General features: G+C 33.9%; 1 protein-coding gene across 2 annotated transcripts in view; it reads left to right on the forward strand.

Moving 5' to 3' along the window:
- Window positions 1-25,917, forward strand: part of LOC6045669 (protein O-mannosyl-transferase TMTC2) — a 503,026-nt gene that overhangs the window by 334,878 nt on the left and 142,231 nt on the right. For both annotated transcript variants that reach the window (XM_038252440.1, XM_038252441.1), the window contains exon 6: window positions 5,233-5,347. In XM_038252440.1, the coding sequence (XP_038108368.1) occupies window positions 5,233-5,347 (115 nt within the window). The remainder of the gene's footprint in view (window positions 1-5,232; window positions 5,348-25,917) is intronic.

The raw sequence follows: 25,917 nt of genomic DNA on the forward strand, positions 1-25,917 counted from the left end.
TTTTATCAGTCTCCTTTAACATTTAAAATAAATCGAAAATTACATAACATTTATTTTGGGATTTAAGCCCTGATCATAACCTACAAAATTGCCCAAAAAACCAAATAGATCAGAAAATCAGATACAGACTATATGAAAAATTAGACTTTCTTGAAATTTTCAAATCTCATGAATAAAAATATTTTCAAAATATTTAAAACAACCTTACAATTTGAAAGGCTCAAGCCTTCTAACGCTTTAGGAAAAAAAAGTGTTAGAGTTGATTTGAAAATGAGAAAACATTTTTTTTTTTTTTTGACTAAGGGTTATGGAAAAGGGTTTATGAAATCATAGCTTTGAATGTAACAAACAATCTGCAAGTAGTTTCAATTTACCCCTCTGTTCAAACAAAACCATCTTCTTTTCTGACACCAGATTGATGTGTCGGTAATTGAATTACCAGTAAAGCGTACATCCAAAAATTTTGTTGCTCTCGAAATAGAAACTTCGCGCCGGTGACTTTCGAAGCAGCAGCCAAAGCAGTGCTGTCACTCACGGGAAACATGTTCATCCCTGTGTTCCAAACCCACGTGACTAAATCGTTGAGCCCCGCGTCACTTGTCAATCATTTTCGTCGCTCCGGTTTGATCCGCACGTCAATTTATTAATTTTCGGGGGCCGCTTCATACCCCTGTTAAAAGAAAAGCTCTTCCATGAAGGATTCCGCAAATCGATGTGATGGTGCTATCTTGTCGCATGTTGCTTATTTGACGTTTCGAAAAACTTCGTTTGACTTGAATGCCCGAGTGTCAAAATGGTGCTGACTAAAACTCTTTTGTCCAACTGTCGCAATTGCAGGTTGAGGCAAAAAAGCACAACCTGATAGAAGCTACAATTGCGACAAGATAACACCAGCACGACGAAATGTCTTCGCAGAGTCTGTTCGGGGGAGGGGGTGGAAAACGCGCCTGATTAGCAATTCAAATGAGCTCCGTTTTGTCTTTAGATTGAGAAGCGCCTTTTTTGCGGCTGTCAGGCACGTTTCTCTTCCCTGAGGGACATGCTGGCAACACTGGCGGAATTTTCTTTTCCTAGCACGTGCTGGCAGAGTGCGCGTCCAAGTATAAAATAAATAATATTTAGTGTAAACAGATTTGCTGGGGATCACCTCGGGACGGGATCCATCATCGGCCCACGGAATCGGACGGGGGAAGGTTCCAATTTTCGACCCATTGTTTATTCGCTGAAGCCGGAAAGATGGCCGACTGTAGCTTTTAACCTGGATGGGTAGAGAGGGGAAAGTGGGGTGCATAAATTAGCACTGATGGTTAGCAAAATTTAAATTCCAGTCGAGGATTCGTATAAATTTTTCTGGAGGCCAAAATGCAATAAATCAGTGTTGCCAGCATTGAGGGTGCTTCGAGTTGACCTCCCTTCTCCGATTCACGGCCAATTAGGAAGCAATTGTTTGAGAGTTATTTGCACTCTCGAGGGCGCCTGGATGATCGTTGAATCGATAAGTTGTTGTTGAAATCTGTTAGGCAAATTTGAGGATGGCCTAGTTATTTTTGTTTCCACATCATTTTGATTGAAAATTTGTAATTTGTAGCTGTCCTCCTTTTATGAAAAAAGGAATCCGACTCCGGCTTCCGAAGACCTCCTTCTTCAGATCTCCACCAATTCCGGCTCCGACTCCGACTCCGACTCCAACTCCACATCACATTTCACCTCCGATGAATCAAAGGCCTAAATTTCCCACTCCCAAAATCCAGATCAGACGGCGGCGGTGGCTTCGAAATCCGTTCGCTGCTCTTTGATGAGGTGACTCAACGTTTCAGCCACGTCGCTGTCTGCGTTGATTTCAACCGTGATGTTCCGGACCACGTGGGATGTGCAGACGAGCAGATCAGAGAAGCGACTGGTGTAGCTACCACAAACCGGGGTGAACCTTGCAAATGTCACTCCGTTAATTGATTTTCTACCTCCCGGGCAGGTGCTGCTGCTGCTGCCTGTTGGATAGCTGACTGGCTGACGTCAGCTTCGCAGAACGACCACGTGGAACTGTTGCATGTGCCAGTAGTCGGTTCGGTGGAGGTGGCCAGTTGGGATGGGATGACTACGTTGAGGATCGCATACGAATTTGGGATGAGGATATTTAGCAACTTATTGAAGACATAGAGCTTCAACCTTTTTATTTATCACGATAATTTTCAGTTTTCAGTAAAATTATAAACTTATTAATGTATTTTTAACAAAATTGTAAAGCTCTTAACAGAAAGTACTTTTCCAAAGATCAGTAAAAAGATTAAACAAGATATCGCCCCACAGCAAACAATAAATCAAATCTGTCCAAGTACAACTCCTCAAATCACCTGAATGTCGAAACTTCCATTTCCGAGCAAATCCATCTTCCTTTTATTGCTTCCTGTTGTCCAAGGCACCCAAAACTTTCCTCATTTCCGCACATCGTTTTCCAGTGAGAGAGGCAAGATGTTGACTTATGACCGTTCAAACTTTTGTCAACATTCCCTTCTTTCGGAAATCTTCCCAGCCAAAAAGAGAGCTTCACCCTCGTCTTCTTAAGGTGAAGCACTTCAGGTGGGCCCACCCTTCCTCTTCCTGAGTAAGGGTTACTACCTTTCTTCAGGAAATTGATTATAAGTTTAATCCCAGCCAGACCTTTTTCAGGAAGAAAATCTTTTCAACCTCTTTTTTAGCACGAAACCTAAATTTCCGACATATTTTCACCCCTTGAAAATGTTTAAGCGTGCCGTATATTTCATAACCGTGCCGATTCGCTTCGGGGAAGGTACGGAAAAAATGTTAATTAGGGACCACGTGTAAATAGAGTAAAGAAAGGACCCCTTCCTCGGAGTGGGGGAGACAAATTAAAATGACGACGCCGACGAAGATGACGAAATTGGGTCGTTTCAGTGACATTTTGGCGGCGCCGAAAATTGATGAGATTTTTTCTAACCCACCTCATTTTTTAGGTGTGAAAATTTGCTGGAAAAATGTTAAAGAAAGGGTTGCGCTCGATAATTGGTGAAAATATTTGCCCATTAATTGGGCACAAACTTTGACAGAGTAGGTGATTTCTAGTAATTGGAGGAATGAAGAAATCTCGGCGAAAAAAATCGCTTCAAAGAAGTTTGCAAATTAATTCCATCTTCCATCATGAAAAAATCATGACTCATCAGCTGTTGTCATCCCCCTTTGACTGACGCTTTCGATCGTGAGGAATATTAATGAGCGCGACCAAGTTAATGGTAATGAGTCTTCTAGGGAGTCACCTCTTTTTGCAACTTGGCCATCAGCAGCACCTCACCTCACTCGAGCACTTACCGCAGAAAGCGATCCTTCAACGGCGGCGTTGTTGAGCAAACTTTTCACGAGCTTTCAACTTCAAGCTGTGAAGAAGTGTCACCTCATCAGTTTTGTGCGAGACAGTGGTGGAAAAATCATTGTTGAAAATATTTACTTTTTTCATATTTTTTTTCCCCTATCCCCAATTTGTCTCATTTATCTCATCTGTCTCTTTTGTCTCATTCATTACATTCGATTCATTTGTCTCATTTTTCTAACTAATCTCATTGGTCTAATTTGTCTAATTTGTGTAATTTGTCTAATTTGTCTAATTTGTCTAATTTGTCTAATTTGTCTAATTTGTCTAATTTGTCTAAATTGTCTAATTTGTCTAATTTGTGTAATTTGTCTAATTTGTCTAATTTGTCTAATTTGTCTAATTTGTCTAATTTGTCTAATTTGTCTAATTTGTCTAATTTGTCTAATTTGTCTAATTTGTCTAATTTGTCTAATTTGTCTAATTTGTCTAATTTGTCTAATTTGTCTTATTTGTCTCATTTGTCTAATTTGCCTCATTTATCTCATTTGTCTTGTTTATATCGTTTGTCTCATTTGTCTAGTTTGTCTGTTTTGTCTCATTTGTCTCATTTGTCTCATTTGTCTGAATTGTCTAATTTGCCTCATTTCTCTCATTTGTCTCGTTTATTTCGTTTGTCTCTTTGTCTAATATGTCTTATCTGTCTCATTTATCATTTCTCGTTTACTTTTTTAAAAGGTCCAACTAGCGTAAGAAACCCATGGCGCATAGGACGTTTTGAAAAGGTGCTAAAGATTTGTCATTTGTTCTTAAAAAAATAAGAAGTCATAAATTAAGGTTAATTTCTCTTTTCAGAACCTCAAAGATTTATAAAAAAATATATTGAGTTCTTGGTTTTACTAAAAATTTATGTTAATTTTTTATAAAATTTCAAGACTCTTAAGAGGGAAGTACATTTTCAAAAATCAGAACAAAAATTAAAATAAATAACGTGCCACATAAGAGCAATGATAAATGTGGGATGAAAATGAGGACTGAGACATATGGAGGAATATGGGATAAGAAACATGGAATGAGGAATGAGCAAAGAATAATTTGGAATCAGAAATAATAAAAAATTAAGAATGAGGAATGAACAAAGAACAATCTGGAATAAAAAACAATAAAAAAAGAGGAATGAGAAATGAGGAATGAGGAATGAGAAATGAGAAATGAGAAATGAGAAATGAGAAATGAGAAATGAGAAATGAGGAATGAGGAATGAGGAATGAGGAATGAGGAATGAGGAATAAGAAATGAGGAATGAGGAATGAGGAATGAGGAATGAGGAATAAGAAATGAGGAATGAGGAATGAGGAAAGAGGAATGAGGAATGAGGAATGAGGAATGAGGAATGAGGAATGAGGAATGAGGAATGACGAATTAGGAATGAGGAATGAGGAATGAGGAATGAGGAATGAGGAATGAGGAATGAGGAATGAGGAATGAGGAATGAGGAATGAGGAATGAGGAATAAAAACTGACATTAATTGTAGAAAAAATATTCTCATCCTCAAGTGAAAGTGAGTTTCACAACCCTGCTCACCAGCAGGACTTGCTAAAAGTATGTGTCGTCACGCTTCACCAAGCGATAACAATAATTACGATGTCGTCAAGTGAAACCCCCTCCTTCCTCAACTCCCACTTCCCTTCGCCCCTCGTAATGATAGCGAGCAATTTTATGAGTGATAATTTCGCTAATTGCCAAGTTATAAACACCTCTCACTTAGTTACGCGCCATGGTTTTCCGTTCCTCTCTTGTTCTGTAGTACCGCTGAGAAGAGGCCCAATATAGATGCTAATGTAATGTGATGGAGTACCTGATGACGTCCTCACTCAACGAGTTTCTTTTTTCCGTTTTTCCTTTGCAGCACTCGGAAACCTAGGAAGTGTCCTTAGCGCGCAGGGTCGCCACCAGGAGGCCAAGGAGGCCCTCAAGGCTGCCCTCAGCTACCGCCCCAACATGGCGGATGTACATTACAATCTGTAAGTTTAAATACTTTTTCAAACTGTTTCTATTAAATATACCATACATTAGATTGTGCATTTTTTAAATTGTTTTTTTTTTCTATCATCTTTTCAAATCTTAAAAAATTTCAAAAGTATGATTTTTCTTAAGTAAACAAAAGAGATTTATCCTCGTAAACTCAACGTCTCTTTCAACATAAGCTTGAACAATTTCTCAAGAAACTGTTAAAACTTTCCATGCCAGTAACTCGATTGGTAAATCCCAATTTCGTAGAACTTTTAGCGACGAAACCTACATCAACGTGACAGTGAAACTTTTTAGTCATCGTCTAGTCGTCCTGCACAAATACGCCCTCGTGTCGGTCCTCTTCAATGTCGACCGTCTGATGTATTCGTTGATATTTCTCCATTTTGGTGATTGCTCACTGTCGTTAAATTCAGTCCAAATTTCGTCGAATTGGAAAGTGAGTTTAGTCACCCTCTAAATTGATGAATTGTATTAGAGAGACCTGCGGTCGCAGTGGATTCGTCGAAAACTGTTCCAAAAAGGAAAACGAACGAGCCCACGTCATGATGCACTCCGAGGACTCTGGGCTGCGGTCTCTCGGTGATGGGCGTGCAAAATGGATTACCGGTGACCGAAATTTGTTTACGCACGAAACACGAAACCCGTTTTACCGAGAAGGGCTGGCAGGTGTTTGCCCAACTCTTGAACAGGTGAAACCCTGATGTCTACAGCCTAGGGGCAAGAAGGTGAACCTACGAGGAGACTGCCGTAAGCACATCAACAAACTATTGAGCCGACAAATTGGATGATTATTTGCTCAATCTTCATTAAGTTCGCATTAACGGGCGAGACCGTGTGAGTTATGTGCACGAAGGGAAATTTGTACTAAAATCAGGAAATTTCAGTAAAATAAATTTTAAGGTTTACAACAAAACATATCTAAAAAAAAAATTTGCCAGCTCAATTTAATAATTTTCCGTGCAACAAAGTCAACTTTCCCGCGTGATTAAGCACCGTGAAACTGAGGGAATCTAGCGGCAGCACCAGGAATGTATCGATTTCAACAAACCATGAGGTTCGTCTTTATGTTCCAGAGAGAGAGAGAGGAGCGATGAAGCTCCGTACCCGGTGCCGTCAGCCATCATAACTGACTGGGGGAATCGATGACAGCAAATCTCCGGCGCCAAGGACCTTATCGATATTCAAAACTTTTGCCAGCGGTTCGGCGAAATGAGTTTCGCGGTGGGTTTGAAGCGTTGAAATTGTTTGAAATTGATGGTAACTTGCTTGTTAATCTCTGAGCATTTTTTTTCCGATTTACCCGATTTTTTGATGAGCAATAATTGAATGAAAAAGGTCTAGTATGCCAACATTAAGTGCTCGACAGAATAACATGCTGCTTAGATCTTTCAGGTCAACGTACGATATTGAAGAAAAAAACATGAACATCCAGTACAGTCCAGATTCGGTTATCGATGTTCTGTTTTTGTTTGTGGACGTAGAATAAATATTTAAAAAAATGCATTTAGTAATTTTTAAGGCAATCAAATCAAAATTTGACTAAAATTGGGTCGAAGAGTTCGAATTTGATGATAAAATTAAGAAAAAAATTGTGCATGATTATTTGAACTTTGGATGATCAAAACTTCCGATAATCGAGTCTGTATTTTTTAGTTGAGAAGTCTCAACAAAACCGCAGAAATAACAAAATGATTGTAATATAATAGGTCTAAAGACAAAATGTTGAATAGGTTAAAGTTTGAATGTGGACAAAACCTCGAAAAAACCAACAGTTGAAAGACGAATGAATTCAACTTTTTTTAAACTTTGTTCAAAAAAGGAATTATTCTCATACATCTTTAAGGAAAGTTCCCATACTTGAAAGACCAAAAAATTACAAAAAAAAAATACTGAAATAAATGAAAAAAAAATTATTTATATCAAGACTTTTTTTAATAGTTCTTATAAATATATAAAATACAGTAGCTTATAGGACCTAATAAAAAAATTCTTAATATAAACAAAATCAAACAAACAAATGAGTTAAAAAAAATTAATTTATTCCTGAAACATAAATAAGTTATTTTTAACAAATGATAAAAAGCTTAAATAAACAATTTTGAGAAACAAAAAAATGTTTATATTAAATTTGGAATCAAAATTTTTTGCCACAAAAAATTTAAGAACTAATGTTTTATGAAAACTAAAAAAAACATTGTTTTCAAGGAATAGAAAAGTTTACTTAAATATTCAAAAAAATACTTCAATTTAACATGATAAGGCCGAGAGAGAAAACGTACAGACCGTGGTTGAGAAGTGTTCAAAGTACTACTAGAAATAGCTTTCATTTTTTTTTGGAAAGTTTAAAAAGTGAGTTAGCTTAAATTAAGCAATTGTTGATGAAAAGCATTATTTTAATATTCTCAAAATGTCATGAGGTCATAGGAGCCGGTAAAATAAGTTAGTAAATATTAAATTATATGTGTTTTAGAAACATAATTAAATAAAATCTCCAAATTTATAGTATTTTCAGCAGAACAATTTTCATTTAAAATGCGAAATCTTTTGATTCGAGCTTCGAATTCAGTATAAAATGCAATATAAATCGATAATTTTATGAAGAAAACTTGTTTTTACAAATTTAAGGTAAGATTCTGATTTTTTGACAATTTTAATTAAAATTTATATGTATTTTGTTAAAAAGCTTTTAAACTTAGTTAACTAAATATAAACTTTTTTTTCCTTAAAAAGTATATCAGTAACCTCATTGATGGTACAATTGGTGAATAATTAAAATTGTAACGCCTTTAATTTGATTTAGAAAAGAACAAACAATTACTTTCGAAGTCACCCTGGAATTCAAACAAATATTTTTCAAAATATCATTTGAGAAGGGCGTAAGGTATTTAAATATTTTTGTATTTTGCAATTTAAAAATTACTGTATCTCGAAGCAATTGCGTCGTATCAAAAAACGGTCAAAGACAAACTTGTAGGAAATTGGACGGGCTTTCTGAAAAAAATACACTGAAACAAAAATACACGCCACTTCTATGAGATTTTTTGATTTTTAGGTCTAAAACTTAAATTTAAAGGTGTTGTCACGATTTTTTTCGTTCAAAATTTTTAAGGAAATAGCCTACGATGTTACCAAAAGACTGACGAAAAATGCAGGATGGTATGTCTCTCCTAAAAAAATACAAAAATCATTTACTAAAACTGTTTTTTTGAAAAGTGGTCTAAACGTCAAAATTTTAAAAAACCCCATAGTGGGAATCGATTCCCCAGACAATTTTACATAAAAGTCTCTATATTGACCATTGTCCTATGTCCAATCCTTGGGAAGATACAGCGGTTTTAAAAATAAAAATTTTTTTGGTGGTTTTTGGCAATTTCTATATGACAGACTTGGTTTTTCAGTCTCGTAAATATTTTTCCGGAAAGCTCGTCCAATTTCCCATAAGTTTGCCTTTGACAGCATTTCAATTGGATGTAAGGGCTTACAGTTATAAGCTTAATTACATTGTTAATAACTGAAAAGAGAATATTTTTTTCATTGTGGTAGAAACCTGGATAGCAAATTAGCTTACGCAAATATCAAAACGAGTCAAATCAAAAAGCTACAAGATTCCAAAAGCAGCCAGATAAAATCAAATTTGTCACCCGTAAAAAAGAAAAACCCCTTCTAACCGATCAAAACTTAAACACACACACAATTTTCCAGCAAAAAATGTCAAAAACTATGCAAAATAAAACACATACTATTGATTACAAAACAGTTTATTTGCCAGTAAGAAAAAAAACATGCTTGTGCTTGAACAGCCTCCTACTTTGTAGATGTAAACAAAATGGGATCATTCGAAAATCACGTTACGCATTCTCTCTATTCATCACCCAGGTTACAATATTTTAATGAACAAAGCAATGCATTTTTACTTAATTTCACCAAGAAAATCAATCCTTTTTTAAACGATCTCAAAAATGATGCTCAGTTCATTAGACTTTTAATTCCATTAAAACTTTGGATTTTTTTGAAAAATATTTTTGTTTGCCTTCTAATTCTATGGGCTTATTTTGGGTGGATTTTTACAAACATTTAAAGCTTCACTTATGATATCCATTTTTTATATATGCTTGTATTATAATTTTAAAGTTATATTTTTTATGTTTTTTGAATGGAAACTCTTTTATTGTAAGAATTGGTTAGGAATATTTTTTTTTGCAAATTATCGCTAAAATCAAATGTTTATTAAATTTATTCATTAAAATTGTTTAAAAATTATTACGTAAGGTTTCAGCTACTTTTGGCATCAACCTGAATTAATGGAGCCTCCGTCACATTTTAAACCCACCGCCATCCGAAACTGACGATGATGGAACTTTTCCCAGCGTGGCACTGGATATCGTTGACAGGCGCTCCCGAAGGTTAAATATTTACCTTTGCGTCACCATCCTCCCGGGTTCTATTCCGCTAAAAGGTTAAACGAGACTTCGGGAACGACTAGAACATCAACGGTAAACAGTGCTGTGGGCTTCAATGTTTCAACTCGACACTTCGTTGGTTCAGATTTCTAGCAGTTTATTGGAGTTGACACTAAATTATTATCAATTCTAGGAAATAAAAAAACTAAAGTGTTGAAAGCTGACTATTCGTTGCTAATTTTATTAAAAAAAAATATCTTTCTACTTCACTATCCAACTTCTCAAACACCAACAAGACAAACAAACTCCACCAATGGAAACCATTCCATAAGACCTCAACCTGCGTCCACGTTGTTTTTCACTTCATGGTTCAACCAAACCTACAAACCATTTGGCACAACACACGTTTTCCCGCCGTGGCTGGCACTCTCGTTTGTAATTTATAGTTTTAGAATGTGTTTATTTAATTTCCTCGCATTAATTTTTAATTTTCATTTTGTGTAAGTGTTGTTCGCGTGAGTATGTGTGTTGTTGTGTGAGAGCTCGATGCCGGCAAGCGGACGTAGTTCGCGAACTCTCGACGTTGGCAATTCGTCCAAGTGTGGTTTCACTGGCGGTGCTTTCTTCAAAGGGGACAAGCAGGGTGAAATGAACTTGAAACTTGGATGTGTTGTAGTAATTGTAGTTCGTTCGAGAATGTTTAACTCTCGGCCAGACCTACTGTGTTGCATTAACCGCAGAAGGGATTCTTTGAACGCATCAAATTTCACAGAATCTACAGGGAAGGTAGGATGCGTGGACATACCGTTCACTAAAATAAACCTATCTATCAAGCCTCATGTCACACAACAAAAATCTATCTCACCCCATAATTCGCCCGTATATTTCACTTGAACGAGTCCCGTTTGTTTGCTACTTACTACGAATGCATTTGTAAGTACGTCTCTGTGTGTATGTTTGTTTGTGCCCATGTGCTCCTACCAGCCAGAACTGCTATAATCGCACCGACCAACATCAGGCACACAACAAGTGCAACCCCCCGTCCACTTCTGAAGCACCGAAAAACCGGGAAAACGCTTTTCCTGCGGTGAAAACTTTGCTGACCAAAATGGGTTCGAGGTGGGTTTTGGGCAGCACACACACACACGCGCGCGAAAATGACTCTCTGATGTTTGATATCGCATGCAACCAGCCCCGACGAGGTGCACCGAAAATGCGCTCACCCCCATTATCATCAAAAGTTGGGCTTTTCTGGATTGCATTCAGCGGTGGTGGCCCATGAAAAAAAAACGGGGTAGAGGGAAAAACTGCAAGCAGAGAGTGGCTGGTCCGCTACAAATGTGGCCCTTAAATTTCCGCATTTAATTTATTTATTTGGGAAAATGTTTGCCGAGTGTGGGCCGCGGCTGTTGTTTTTCGCTGGAAATTATTTTTCCTCCCCACTTTTTTTTTTCCACCGTAAACCAGAAACTGATATTTGCACTGGAATGCACACTTTACACGTTTCAGTCAGTCAGCTGGTGTCTGGCCTGGGGGTGGTGGTGGCATCAGATACAGGGATATACTTCCGATTTTCCGACGCCTCCACAGGACCAGTTGAATCGATAAGCCACACGGAGCGATTTATTCGTTTGGGTTGGAGGAGCTGTGAAATCACTTTTATTCCGACGTGCGCCACTCGAAATCCGGTGATGCTATTTTAATTTCATTTCCGCTATTTTCATTGTTATGGCGCTGTATGTGAGGAGAAGTTTTTCAGAGATTTGCATTTCAATATGAAAAAAAAAAAATACTTTAACTTCAATGACGTTTAAACAACTGCTGAGAAATTCTCCAAAAACAACCCGGAAATAGATTTTTTTTTTGTAATTTTTTATTTGGTTCAAACTTTTGGGGTTGCGTATTTTTATTTCGAAAATTTTGGTACCCTAACATGTATAGGTCATCGCTGAAATTTTGAAGTTATTGCAGTTTTAGTGAAAAAAGGTCGATTGTTTCCCGTTTTCGTCGTCTTCCCATTTTTGCGCGAGGCGCGTCGAAAAACCCAGTTTTTATTTTCAAAAAATCTCAGAGTATTGAAAACATAACTTCACCATTTTGTGATATCTAATGTAAAAATTTCCGAGGAATCTGATAAAAAAAAATTCAGACATTGGCTTTTGGGCCCCGAACCCTTCAAAAAAGCATTTTAAGTTTTCATTTGACCTTTTGAAATGTTAGGCTAGATATTTGAAACTTCTTACTATTTTTCACAAATAGCCAAACTAATAACCTTTTTTTTGCGTCTGAGACAGCTAAAATCGGATGAAATGGTGCGGAGTTATGATTTTTTTGAAAAATGTGGTTTTTGCAAAAATCGACGAAAATTGCCCCCGGACCACTCTAACACGGCCTAGGTCACCCTAATGGCCAAACGAAAAAATACGGGTCAAATTATTTCGACCAAAAAATCCCCAATAAAAATTTGATCGGAGAACTATCCATTCGAATCATGCTGGTTTCGTAGGAAATTGCTGTATACCTCTTAGGAGAAAAAAAAACCGCAACTTTTGGGATAAAGAGCTGCCGTGTTATAAATTTCCGAATAAAAAATGTTTTTGAAAAAAAATTTAAATTTCATTAAAAAAAAATGTTGATTTTAGTTTTTAATGTAAAGTTACACTTGCAAACGAAAATTATTCTCCAGATTTATAATAACGAGCAGTTTTCAAGACTACTAACAACTTAAATTTTCATTTTAGCTGAAAGTTTTACGCCATTAGATTTTTTTTAAGTTTTTTAAGCATTTAAAAAAAATCTAAAAGTTCAGCAAATTTTTAAGTAAAAATTCCTAACATTCATTGAAGAAACGACTTACGGTTGCTAGCGAAAAAAAGAAAAAAGAAAATTTAAGTTTTTCAAGTCTCATCCAAACATTCCCACATTTTGTAATGCCAATATCTCAGATACTTATGGTCCAATTTCCATTGTTTTATAATGAAATATTTGTGAATCAAGACTTACATTTCAAATGGGCGTATCATTGAATGTTTGGCCTCTTTGAAATGTTATTCTTGATTTCAAATTTTCAAAAAAAACAGTTTTGAAAAGATCATTTTTTCACTTACATTTTTTACTGTAATTTATATTTTTTTTTCTAATAAACACATTAATTTCGAAAAATCATAACTCGCCTGTAAAATTTTTGTTGATATCTCTCTATGGCTCAAAAAATGCAGTTTTTACCAAAAAAATAATCAAAAATTACGGATTTTGTGAAAATATTTCTTTGTGAAAAAAATTAATTGAAAAAACGCCAACTCTACAACTTTGCCGAGGACACTAAATCGATCAGAAAATTCCTTCAACAGATCAGATTTCTGAATATTTGCGCACCATTTTTGTATTGACAACTGCCGAAATTGTATGGAGCCTTGTATGGGTGAAGTGAACCAACGATATAGAATGGCTTTTTTTTTGGTCATAGGGAAGGACCCCACAAAGTTTGAGCGATATTAAAAATAGAAATAAAATCCATTCCCGTTTTTTATGGAGAATCGTTCATGTGGCAGCCTTGATTATTTTTATTTTTTATGTTTTATGTTTTACGTTTTTTGTTTTATGTTTTATGTTTTATGTTTTATGTTTTATGTTTTATGTTTTATGTTTTATGTTTTATGTTTTATGTTTTATGTTTTATGTTTTATGTTTTATGTTTTATGTTTTATGTTTTATGTTTTATGTTTTATGTTTTATGTTTTATGTTTTATGTTTTATGTTTTATGTTTTATGTTTATGTTTTATGTTTTATGTTTTATGTTTTATGTTTTATGTTTTATGTTTTATGTTTTATGTTTTATGTTTTGTTTTATGTTTATGTTTTATGTTTTATGTTTTATGTTTTATGTTTTATGTTTTATGTTTTATGTTTTATTTATGTTTATGTTTTATGTTTTATGTTTTATGTTTTATGTTTTATGTTTTATGTTTTATTTTGTTATGTTTTATGTTTTATGTTTTATGTTGTTATATTTTATGTTTATGTTTTATGTTTTATGTTTTATGTTTTATGTTTTATGTTTTATGTTTTATGTTTTATGTTTTATGTTTATGTTTTATGTTTTATGTTTTATGTTTTATGTTTTATGTTTTATGTTTTATGTTTTATGTTTTATGTTTTATGTTTTATGTTTTATGTTTTATGTTTTATGTTTTATGTTTTATGTTTTATGTTTTATGTTTTATGTTTTATGTTTTATGTTTTATGTTTTATGTTTTATGTTTTATGTTTTATGTTTATGTTTTATGTTTTATGTTTTATGTTTTATGTTTTATGTTTTATGTTTTATGTTTTATGTTTTATGTTTTATGTTTTATGTTTTATGTTTTATGTTTTATGTTTTATGTTTTATGTTTTATGTTTTATGTTTTATGTTTTATGTTTTATGTTTATGTTTTATGTTTATGTTTTATGTTTTATGTTTTATGTTTTATGTTTTATGTTTTATGTTTTATGTTTTATGTTTTATGTTTTATGTTTTATGTTTTATGTTTTATGTTTTATGTTTTATGTTTTATGTTTTATGTTTTATGTTTATGTTTTATGTTTTATGTTTTATGTTTTATGTTTTATGTTTTATGTTTTATGTTTTATGTTTTATGTTTTATGTTTTATATTTTATGTTTTATGTTTTATGTTTTATGTTTTATGTTTTATGTTTTATGTTTTATGTTTTATGTTTTATGTTTTATGTTTTATGTTTTATGTTTTATGTTTTATGTTTTATATTTTATGTTTTATGTTTTATGTTTTATGTTTAATGTTTAATGTTTAATGTTTAATGTTTAATGTTTAATGTTTTTAGTTTTTAGTTTTTAGTTTTTAGTTTTTAGTTTTTAGTTTTTAGTTTTTAGTTTTTAGTTTTTAGTTTTTAGTTTTTAGTTTTTAGTTTTTAGTTTTTAGTTTTTAGTTTTTAGTTTTTAGTTTTTAGTTTTTAGTTTTTAGTTTTTAGTTTTTAGTTTTTAGTTTTTAGTTTTTAGTTTTAGTTTTTAGTTTTAGTTTTTAGTTTTTAGTTTTTAGTTTTTAGTTTTTAGTTTTTAGTTTTTAGTTTTTAGTTTTTAGTTTTTAGTTTTTAGTTTTAGTTTTTAGTTTTTAGTTTTTAGTTTTTAGTTTTTAGTTTTTAGTTTTTAGTTTTTAGTTTTTAGTTTTTAGTTTTTAGTTTTTAGTTTTTAGTTTTAGTTTTTAGTTTTTAGTTTTTAGTTTTTAGTTTTTAGTTTTTAGTTTTTAGTTTTTAGTTTTTAGTTTTTAGTTTTAGTTTTTAGTTTTTAGTTTTTAGTTTTAGTTTTTAGTTTTTAGTTTTTAGTTTTTAGTTTTTAGTTTTTAGTTTTTAGTTTTTAGTTTTAGTTTTTAGTTTTTAGTTTTGTTTTTAGTTTTTAGTTTTTAGTTTTTAGTTTTTAGTTTTAGTTTTTAGTTTTTAGTTTTTAGTTTTAGTTTTTAGTTTTTAGTTTTTAGTTTTTAGTTTTTAGTTTTAGTTTTTAGTTTTTAGTTTTTAGTTTTTAGTTTTTAGTTTTTAGTTTTAGTTTTTAGTTTTTAGTTTTTAGTTTTTAGTTTTTAGTTTTAGTTTTTAGTTTTTAGTTTTAGTTTTTAGTTTTAGTTTTTAGTTTTTAGTTTTTAGTTTTTAGTTTTTAGTTTTAGTTTTTAGTTTTTAGTTTTAGTTTTTAGTTTTTAGTTTTTAGTTTTAGTTTTTAGTTTTTAGTTTTTAGTTTTTAGTTTTTAGTTTTAGTTTTTAGTTTTTAGTTTTTAGTTTTTAGTTTTTAGTTTTTAGTTTTTAGTTTTAGTTTTTAGTTTTTAGTTTTTAGTTTTTAGTTTTTAGTTTTAGTTTTTAGTTTTTAGTTTTTAGTTTTTAGTTTTTAGTTTTTAGTTTTTAGTTTTAGTTTTAGTTTTTAGTTTTTAGTTTTTAGTTTTTAGTTTTAGTTTTTAGTTTTTAGTTTTTAGTTTTTAGTTTTTAGTTTTTAGTTTTTAGTTTTTAGTTTTTAGTTTTTAGTTTTTAGTTTTTAGTTTTTAGTTTTTAGTTTTTAGTTTTTAGTTTTTAGTTTTTAGTTTTTAGTTTTTAGTTTTTAGTTTTTAGTTTTTAGTTTTTAGTTTTTAGTTTTTAGTTTTAGTTTTTAGTTTTTAGTTTTTAGTTTTTAGTTTTTAGTTTTTAGTTTTTAGTTTTTAGTTTTAGTTTTTAGTTTTTAGTTTTTAGTTTTAGTTTTTAGTTTTTAGTTTTTAGTTTTTAGTTTTTAGTTTTAGTTTTTAGTTTTTAGTTTTTAGTTTTTAGTTTTTAGTTTTAGTTTTAGTTTTTAGTTTTAGTTTTTAGTTTTTAGTTTTAGTTTTTAGTTTTTAGTTTTTAGTTTTTAGTTTTAGTTTTTAGTTTTTAGTTTTTAGTTTTTAGTTTTAGTTTTTAGTTTTTAGTTTTAGTTTTTAGTTTTTAGTTTTAGTTTTTAGTTTTTAGTTTTTAGTTTTAGTTTTAGTTTTTAGTTTTTAGTTTTTAGTTTTTAGTTTTTAGTTTTTAGTTTTTAGTTTTTAGTTTTTAGTTTTAGTTTTTAGTTTTTAGTTTTTAGTTTTTAGTTTTTAGTTTTTAGTTTTTAGTTTTTAGTTTTTAGTTTTTAGTTTTTAGTTTTTAGTTTTTAGTTTTTAGTTTTTAGTTTTTAGTTTTTAGTTTTAGTTTTTAGTTTTTAGTTTTTAGTTTTTAGTTTTTAGTTTTTAGTTTTTAGTTTTAGTTTTTAGTTTTTAGTTTTTAGTTTTTAGTTTTTAGTTTTAGTTTTTAGTTTTTAGTTTTTAGTTTTTAGTTTTTAGTTTTTAGTTTTTAGTTTTTAGTTTTTAGTTTTTAGTTTTTAGTTTTTAGTTTTAGTTTTTGTTTTGTTTTTAGTTTTGTTTTTAGTTTTTAGTTTTTAGTTTTTAGTTTTTAGTTTTTAGTTTTTAGTTTTTAGTTTTTAGTTTTTAGTTTTTAGTTTTTAGTTTTTAGTTTTAGTTTTTAGTTTTTAGTTTTTAGTTTTTAGTTTTTAGTTTTTAGTTTTTAGTTTTTAGTTTTTAGTTTTAGTTTTTAGTTTTTAGTTTTTAGTTTTTAGTTTTAGTTTTTAGTTTTTAGTTTTTAGTTTTTAGTTTTTAGTTTTTAGTTTTTAGTTTTTAGTTTTTAGTTTTTAGTTTTTAGTTTTAGTTTTTAGTTTTTAGTTTTTAGTTTTTAGTTTTTAGTTTTTAGTTTTTAGTTTTTAGTTTTTAGTTTTTAGTTTTTAGTTTTTAGTTTTTAGTTTTTAGTTTTTAGTTTTTAGTTTTAGTTTTTAGTTTTTAGTTTTTAGTTTTTAGTTTTTAGTTTTTAGTTTTTAGTTTTTAGTTTTTAGTTTTTAGTTTTTAGTTTTTAGTTTTTAGTTTTTAGTTTTTAGTTTTTAGTTTTTAGTTTTTAGTTTTTAGTTTTTAGTTTTTAGTTTTTAGTTTTTAGTTTTTAGTTTTTAGTTTTTAGTTTTTAGTTTTTAGTTTTTAGTTTTTTGTTTTTTGTTCCAGAAAAAATAATTTTATTTGTCAAAAAATCACAAAAAACTATTTTCCTTCTGCATACGTGTCATTTCTACCCACTCTCACCTCCCATCAAGCTATTCATCTGATATCCACTTTCCCGGTTTCCCCCATTTTGCTTGTCAGGAGGATTGGTGGGTTGGTAGGGGGGGTTGGGGGGGGGGAAGGGACAAATACATTTACGTAATTTGCAGCGAAAATAAAATAAATATATTTTTTTCTCACTCCCCGACTGGCCTCATGCAAAGGCATGCGATGTAGATTTAATCTCGCAGATTTGCTGCCACCCCCTCACCCCCATTTTATTTTATCCTCGTTGATGGAAGAGGGGTGGACAAAATTGCACGGAATTAGCACTGGCTGATGTCCCGGGAGTGTGATTCGACGGAGAATAAAGGACACTTTTTTTTTGTTCAACTCGCTGTGTTACACTCAATGACACCAGTGGAAAGTAAAAATGGGACAATTTTTGCTCGTTTAGTGATATCTCCATATCCCTTCCGGGGAAACTGCTGAGGGAAAAAAAAGTTGTCACTTTACTCGACAGCAGCTGGATAAATTACTTTTCAGCGTGGTGTTGAACGGTTCTAGCTGAACTAATCCAATGGATTAAGATGTAAATTCATGTTGACTGAATTTTTAAATTTAACTCATGCTGGCATAAAATTCAAAAACATTTTCCAGTCCAAGTGGGTCCTTCCAGCAAACCTAAGCCAATCTAAAAATAGCTGCTCGACTAAACCCGGTCGATTCCACTTCAACTCCAAATCTATTTGCTTTTCCCCCAACCCCTTTGTAAAAACGCCCCTCTCTCCCCAAATCCAAACAAGAAAATCACCTGGCTCAGCTAGTTTTCCTTCGTTCCGTTTCTTCTGCTCCTGATCACTGGGCATCACATTTTCCGCACAATTTGCCGACCGAACAAAACATCAAATCACATTTCATTATTTGAGGCCGGCCTGGCAACTAGGCAAATGTTTGTCCAAAGGAGAACCCAATCCCCCTCACATGCTACGGTCCAGTTCCGTGAATGTTTGCATAGTTGCTGGGATAGGTCGTCCCGTCCGGCCAAACTGGACCGGAACCGGGTTCGACAGGTTATTCCGAGTCCGAGTGGGTAGCGTTTTTTCCTGTGTGCTTGTGCTGGAAAAAGCGATAGTGATGGCAATTTTTTGTTTGAATTTGAAAAAAGATGTTATTCAATGTGAAAATTTCTTAAAATCCTGCAAAATATTTTTAAAATGAAATTTCTATCTTTTCACACTTCTGACCTGCTTGCACAACAATTCCCCACAGTGCGCCTAATTGACCGATATTTTCAAACGGCATACCAAATTCCAGTTTTCATCTGCTTTAAATTACAGCCCATTTCATTTCCGGTACCTGCATCCACTTCTTGAATCTGAAAGCAAACTTCACCCAGCAGGATGATGGGGTGGGGTTCCATGTTTGGCCAATCGATTTTTTTGGGAGCAATGCTCCACAGCTATCGTCGTCATTTCACTGTTCTCTCAAGAATGTGGAATACGGGACCACGAGAAGTGGCAGCTGTTTTGAGAGGTTGGATATTCGAAGGGGTGATTGTTGGACTTGATGCTCAATTGATTTTTATTTTTCAAAAAAGTTCCTATATTAATACATTATCCCAATATTAAAAGACTTAATGGAACTTTGTTTGAATATTTGAGTCATTTATAATTTTTGAGACTTAAATAAGTGATTTTTACACAGTAAAAAAAGCCTACATCCGTGTATGCTGAACGATTTGAGTCAGTCAAAATTTATCATATGACCCCTAAAAACAAATAAATTAAAAGCTCTTTATTTTTAGTTCCACATTCAAATTAAGGCAAGGAAAACATCTAAATCGTGGTAATATTAAACCCTTCATTTTATCAACCTTCTATATTTTTACAGCTCTTGCTCAAAACCTGACTAAAAGTTGATTTTTAAGGCAAAACATACAATTTTCGAATTTTGTTAGGGTGGTCCCATACACTTTTCCTTTGTCATCATTGTTATCCGAGCATTCGTTGGTGAAGGTTGTCTGAATCAACATGACTCGTCGCGTCCCGGCGCAAAACGCCGGCAATATTGCCCTACCTGCGGCTCAAGCAGGCAAAAAAGTGGGAATTTCCAAAAGGAAGGTTGAGGCCTCAACTGATGGCCAAAAACCGGGAATTTCCAAAAGGAAGGTGCTTTTGGAAGTGACATCGAACAGCAAAAAGACGAAAAAGAGCGACGGTACTGTACCGATGGATGAGGAGGAGGAGAACTCTTCATCACGAGGAGCAGCTATTGAAGAACAACAAGTTTGCTGGACTGCCTGACGAGGACCAGGTAGCGGAAGCAAAGGAGAATGAAGTGAAACAGCGAAAGGAGAAACTGCCTCCTTTTTATGTGAGGCAATCAGCAGCAACGATCGACTTTCGTGCGGGGCTGGTTGAACTCATCAAGTCTGGGAAAGTCCTAGGCAACATTCGTCTGTGTCAGGACGGATTTAAGGTGCTGGTGCAATCCAGGCAGCACTATCAACTGGTCAAGGATTACTTGACCGAAAACGAGGCGGAGTACTTTACCCATGATGTCGCCATGGATAAGCCGTACAAAATCGTCGTCAGAGGTCTGTACGACATGCCAGTGGAGGAATTAGCTGCCGAGCTAAAAGTTTTGAAACTGGATGTGTTGGCCGTGCACAAAATGAGCCGACGCAACAAAGACATCAAGTACCGTGACCAGCTCTACCTGCTGCATTTGGCTAAGGGATCGACGACGCTTCCTGAGCTGAAGGCAATCCGAGCGGTTTTCAACATTATCGTGTCGTGGGAGCGATACCGACCAGTGCACCGTGACGTCACACAATGCTTCAACTGCCTGGGTTTCGGGCACGGAGGTAAGAACTGCCACCTAAAGCGTCGTTGCGCCAAATGTGGTACCGATGCGCACATCACATCCCAGTGCATCCAAGATTCGCTGGTGAAGTGCCTCAACTGCAACGGTGAGCACTCGTCAACCGACCGAAAGTGCCCCAAGAGAGCTGAGTTCGTGAAAATTCGGCAGCAAGCATCGACGAAGAATCAGCCTCAGCGTCGTAGAACTCCTCCAGCCCTGGTGGAGCAAAATTTTCCACCTCTTCAACCGCGACGCCAGGTCCCGAACTTGGCACCGTTGCCGTTGGATCCCAGGAAGAGAGCTGAGATGAATCATCCACGGCCGGGTTCCAGCCAGGAGCCGAGACCGCCACCACCGGGCTTCAGCCAGGAGCCAAGACCAACCCAAGAACCAGCAGTTGAGGAAAATGGTAATGATCTTTACACCTCAACCGAACTCCTCAATATTTTCAAACAGATGTCCGCTGCACTGCGTGGATGCAAAACCAAGACCCAGCAGATTGAAGTGCTGACCTCGTTCGTCATCCAGTATGGATCGTAGGTCCCTCAAGCTGCTGAATTGGAACGCTTGCTCCATTAGGAGGAAGAACTTAGAGCTGGTGGATTTTCTTCGCGAGAAGGAGATCGACGTAGCTGCCATCACGGAAACTCATCTGAAGCCCGGTGAAAAAGTTTATCTGCAAAACTACAAGATCGCGACGCAGCTCGATAGGACCACCTCTGGAGGAGGAGGTGTGCTTGTCGCTGTTCATCGTGATCTCAAGCCACGCCGGCTGCCACACTTCAAGCTGGACATCATCGAGGCCGTTGGGGTGGAAATTCCCACTTCTGTTGGCCCAGTACTCTTCATTGCTGCATACTGCCCACGTCAGGTGAATTCCAGAGATGGTTCAGCAGCAAAACTGAAGAGCGATATCCAGAAGCTGACACGGCGGAGCGCAAAGTACATCATCGCTGGTGACCTCAACGCGAAGCATGAAGTTTGGGGCAACAGCAGGAGGAATCGGAACGGAGTGATTCTGCACAACGATCTGCAAAACGGATACTACAACGTTGTGAGTCCGGATCGTCCAACGAGGGTGGCTCGGTCTGGGAATCACTCAATCATCGACTTCTTCATTACCAATATGGCTGAGAACGTGGCTCATCCTGAGGTGTTTGAAGAGTTGAGTTCTGATCACTATCCGGTGGTTGTGGAGGTTGGAGCTTCCGTTACTCCGCAGCGGCAACCAACCCGGAAAGATTACCACAACGTTGACTGGCAGCAGTTTCAGCAAGTGGTCGACAGCAACATCGACTATGATCAACACCCGGAAACTTCTGCTGATATTGATCGTTCGCTGGAGGTGATCCAGCAGGCTATCAACCAAGCAGAGGCTGCCAACGTTCGGGAGGTTCCTGTTAATTTTAAGGTAACTGATATTGACGTAGATACTAAACACTTGATTAGACTTAGGAATGTTTATAGGAGACAATATCAACGGACTGGGGACTATGACAAAAGATTTCAGTGAACAATTTGAACAAAATCATACAAGACCGACTTGACAATATCAGAAATCAAGAATTTTCAAAACATGTAAGCCAGCTTGGGAATTATTCAAAACCATTTTGGAAACTTTCAAAAGTTCTTAAAAACAAACCAAAGCCTATTCCTCCTCTTATTGTTGAGGATTCTCGTTTGATTACATCCGAGGAAAAGGCAAATGCACTTGGGCTTCATTTTGTTAGTTCACATAATCTTGGCGCTTCCATGACCAGCCGTAAAGAAACATCAGTTGCCAATAGTATTTCAACAATCAATGACTCTACCTTTGAATTTCCTGCAGATTCCCATGTTTCTGGTGAGGAAGTCAAAGTTGCAGTTAAACAAATGAAAAATATGAAAGCTCCAGGCTTTGATAACATTTTAATCTAGTGTTGAAAAAACAGAGTGATCAGTTCTTTCAACATCTAGCCAATATTTTCAATAAATGTTTGCAACTTGGTTACTTCCCCACCAATTGGAAGCTGGGCAAAGTCATACCAATTTTGAAGCCTCAAAAGATCCAACATCGCCAACAAGTTATCGTCCCATTAGTCTTTTGAGTAGTCTGTCCAAACTCTTTGAGAAGGTCATCTATTCAAGGCTTTTGGATTTTACCAACGATAATAATATAATTTTGAATGAGCAGTTTGGCTTCCGAAAGGGACATAATACTGCTCATCAGCTTACGAGAGTAACTAAAATCATCAAGCAGAACAAGCTTGAGTCTAAATCAACTGCTATGGCTTTGTTGGATGTTGAGAAGGCTTTTGACAATGTTTGGCATGATGGTTTGATACATAAACTGTATTTATACGGTTTTCCAATGTATCTTATCAAAATTATCCAGCACTATCTTTCGGAGAGATCGTTCAAGGTTTTTCTGAATGGGATTGCTTCTGGATTATTCAACATTGATGCTGGGGTTCCCCAAGGAAGTATTCTTGGCCCACTTCTGTACAATATTTTTACATCTGATTTGCCTACTCTTCCTGGTAATGGTGTGTTGTCACTTTTTGCTGATGACACTGCCGTTATTTATAAGGGTAAAATAACCAGATATTTAGTTGGCCGTCTTCAGAAGGGTCTTGACGTTCTTTCCGAATACTTTGGCGACTGGAAAATTCGCATAAATGCAGCCAAAACTCAAACCATCATTTTTCCACTTTCCAAATCGGCCCGATTTGCCCAAAGGATGATGTTTTGATTAAAATGAATGATGTTTCAATACCCTGGTCAAAGGAAGTTGTCTATTTAGGTCTCATACTTGACTCGAAACTTTTGTTTCGGCAGCATGTAGATAAAATATTGAACAAGTGCAGCATTCTCATCAGGTGTTTGTATCCTTTAATTAACAGAAAATCAAAGCTATCTTTGAAAAATAAGCTAGCAGTTTACAAACAAATAATTTACCCCGTTATTGAGTATGCAGTACCTGTTTGGGAGTGTTGCGCTAGAACTCATAAATTGAAGCTCCAGCGTGTCCAAAACAAGGTACTCAAAATGGTTTTGAATGTTCCTGGCTGGACAAGATCAAGTGAGGTTCATGAATTAGCAGAAGTAAAAATGTTGGATCAGAAGATTCAAGAAAAATGTTTGAAATTCAGGGAAAAATGTGCTATATCTGAATACCCCTTGATTCAAGGATTGGTTTAGTTTATTGTAAGTTTAAGTTAGTTTTAGGTTAGGTTATGTTTTCTTAACATTTTTTTCCTCATTGTACCTAGTGTTACAAAAATGATAAATCATATACTTTTAAAGTTAAGAAAATGAACAGTGTTTAAATCACGAAAAGCAAACTAAAGCTGAAGAGCTACAGCTGACCACTTATTATGTAAACCAAATGTAATTATTATAAGAAAGATTCAATAAAGTATATTTAATTCAAAAAAAAAAAAAAAAATTCTTTTCCTTTGAAAATAAGACAATTTTCAAATGAAGATATCTTAAGTTCAAAAAAAAAAACACCCCTTAGATTTTTTCAGCCTTTGTAGTGGTGGATCTCCCTTTTTGAATTCAACCTAGCGCTTTAAATTTTACCTACGCCTTTTCGAGAAATTAAATTTCAAATTTCTTTTTTACCTTAAATAACTGTAACTTTTGACCCTCACGTCCAAATTGAATTGCCAAAAAATAAAAATGTTTGTTTTTCAGAACTCTAAAAGTGCATCAATTTTCTCTCAAACTTAACCCTGAATTGCCACTTTCAAAACTGATTGTTGAAGATTTGCTCAAATGCTTTCTATAAATCTACGCCTTCTAGATTACGAGATCAGATTCTGGTGTCTTTGACAAAGTTGCTGGATAGGCAAACCTAACAACTTTCTAGAAGACAAAAAAATCTTAAAAATATTCTAGAAAAGTGAGTTTTTCACAACCACTTAAATCGTGAACCACGCAAATTTTCAATCAAGCTTAAAGTAGCTCTTTCTCATTTGCAATAACTTTTCTGAAGATACCAATTCTCCAAAACTTAACATTTTTTTCAGATTATCCATTTTCCTCTAAATATTGCGATATGGACCACTGTTAATTGGAATCATAATTCATATATAAAAAATATTAAAAAAAAAATGATTCGTAAATGTTTATTACAGAGTTTTTCATCTTAAGAAATGCAATTTTTTAAACCAAATTAAAATGATGCCACCAAATTTTGGTCTCTTAGCTTTTTCTTGTAAGGAAAAGTCAGCAAGTAAATTTTGTTTTTCAATATTTTTAAATAATTTCAATACGGCAAATAGCAAAAATTGAGCAATTGAGTGTTTTTTTTTTTGTTATTTTCACCTCGGTTTTTTTTAACAAACTTAATAAGGCCGATGGAAATATTTTTCAAAGTTTTTGTCCCTCGGCTCTAGCCAGTGTCGAAGGAGGGGGGGAGGGGTCTTAAAATTTTAATCCAAAAGGTGTTTTAAAAAACATTTTACACAAGTTAAGTTGTTTTGCAATCATTAGTATTCCAAAAAAGTTAGATTTGACTAAAACAAAAAAAAATGGCAGAAACTCAAAAGACGTTTAAATCAACCCAAACATGCTTAAAATGATTTAAAACGAAGGGGAATCAATTTCAGCTGAAAACACTTAAATTTCCATTAAAATTTGAAAGTTTTTTGAAAAAAAAATGTTGTTTTGCCCCCTGATTTTTCGGGAAAACTTTGAAGGGGGGGGTGGGGGGCAAGCCAGCCTAACAATGATTGATAAAACATTTTTCAAATTTAAGGTGAAGCCGTTGATCATTTTCGAAGAATTGATCATCACTATAAAATATTCTGTATAAATTTCAATTCAACGAATATCTGCACCAAAATGAATCAACAAGTGCCGGTTGTTGCTTTCTTGAAGCCACTGAAGGAATTTTTGCTTTAATTCAAATGTGTTTCAAAATTTATATAATTTTGTGGAACAATTATTGACGCCCAAGTTCGCAATCATTGATTAATGACGATTTCCATAACTTTACAAGGAATGGGATAATCGTTACCAAAAAGAATCAGCATGTGTAAGGCACTATTCTAAGCAACTTGTTGAAGAAATTTTGTCAAAATATTGAACGCGACCCAAAATTTATATTTTTGAACGAAAAATCATGACAATGATGGAAGTCTTCACGTTAAGGCCCTTGCAAATATTATTTGAAGTTTTATCCCAAAATAATTTGAAAAACTCAAATTTAAAGGCTATTTTTTCTAGCTATATACAAGCAAATTCATTTTCTATAACTATGTATTATAGTTAGAATCGCTGAAAACATGTTAATATTGAACTTGAACATAATATACTAAGTGAAATAATGTCCTATATCAGCTTAAGCTATTTTTTTTAGTTTAAGGAGAAAACAATGGTGTGAATTTCGAGCACATATTCAAAAAAGGTTTTGAAGTAATGTTCTTTACATTAAAATAGTCTGTCGGACTGAAATTTTAAATAACCATGATTTTTTTTATTATTGCAAATGCTTGAGGAAAAAACCGCTCGCGTATGATTTTTTTTTCTCTAGGCCCTACATTTCTTCAAGTTGTAGAAGTTGTCTATGAGTTTTAAAATACTTAGACAAACATTTTAAAAACTAAATGATTAAAAGAAACAACAACACAGGAAACAAAAACCTTTTATTTCAATATCGTGAACTGCCTTGCAATACAAAATGATCATCGACAAAAAATGCTTAAAATATTATCACTCATATTTGGTTATTTCATAAACGAAACCACTC

This window comes from Culex quinquefasciatus, chromosome 2 (genome assembly GCF_015732765.1).
Source record: "Culex quinquefasciatus strain JHB chromosome 2, VPISU_Cqui_1.0_pri_paternal, whole genome shotgun sequence".
In the NCBI taxonomy this organism is placed as follows: Eukaryota; Metazoa; Arthropoda; class Insecta; order Diptera; family Culicidae; genus Culex; species Culex quinquefasciatus.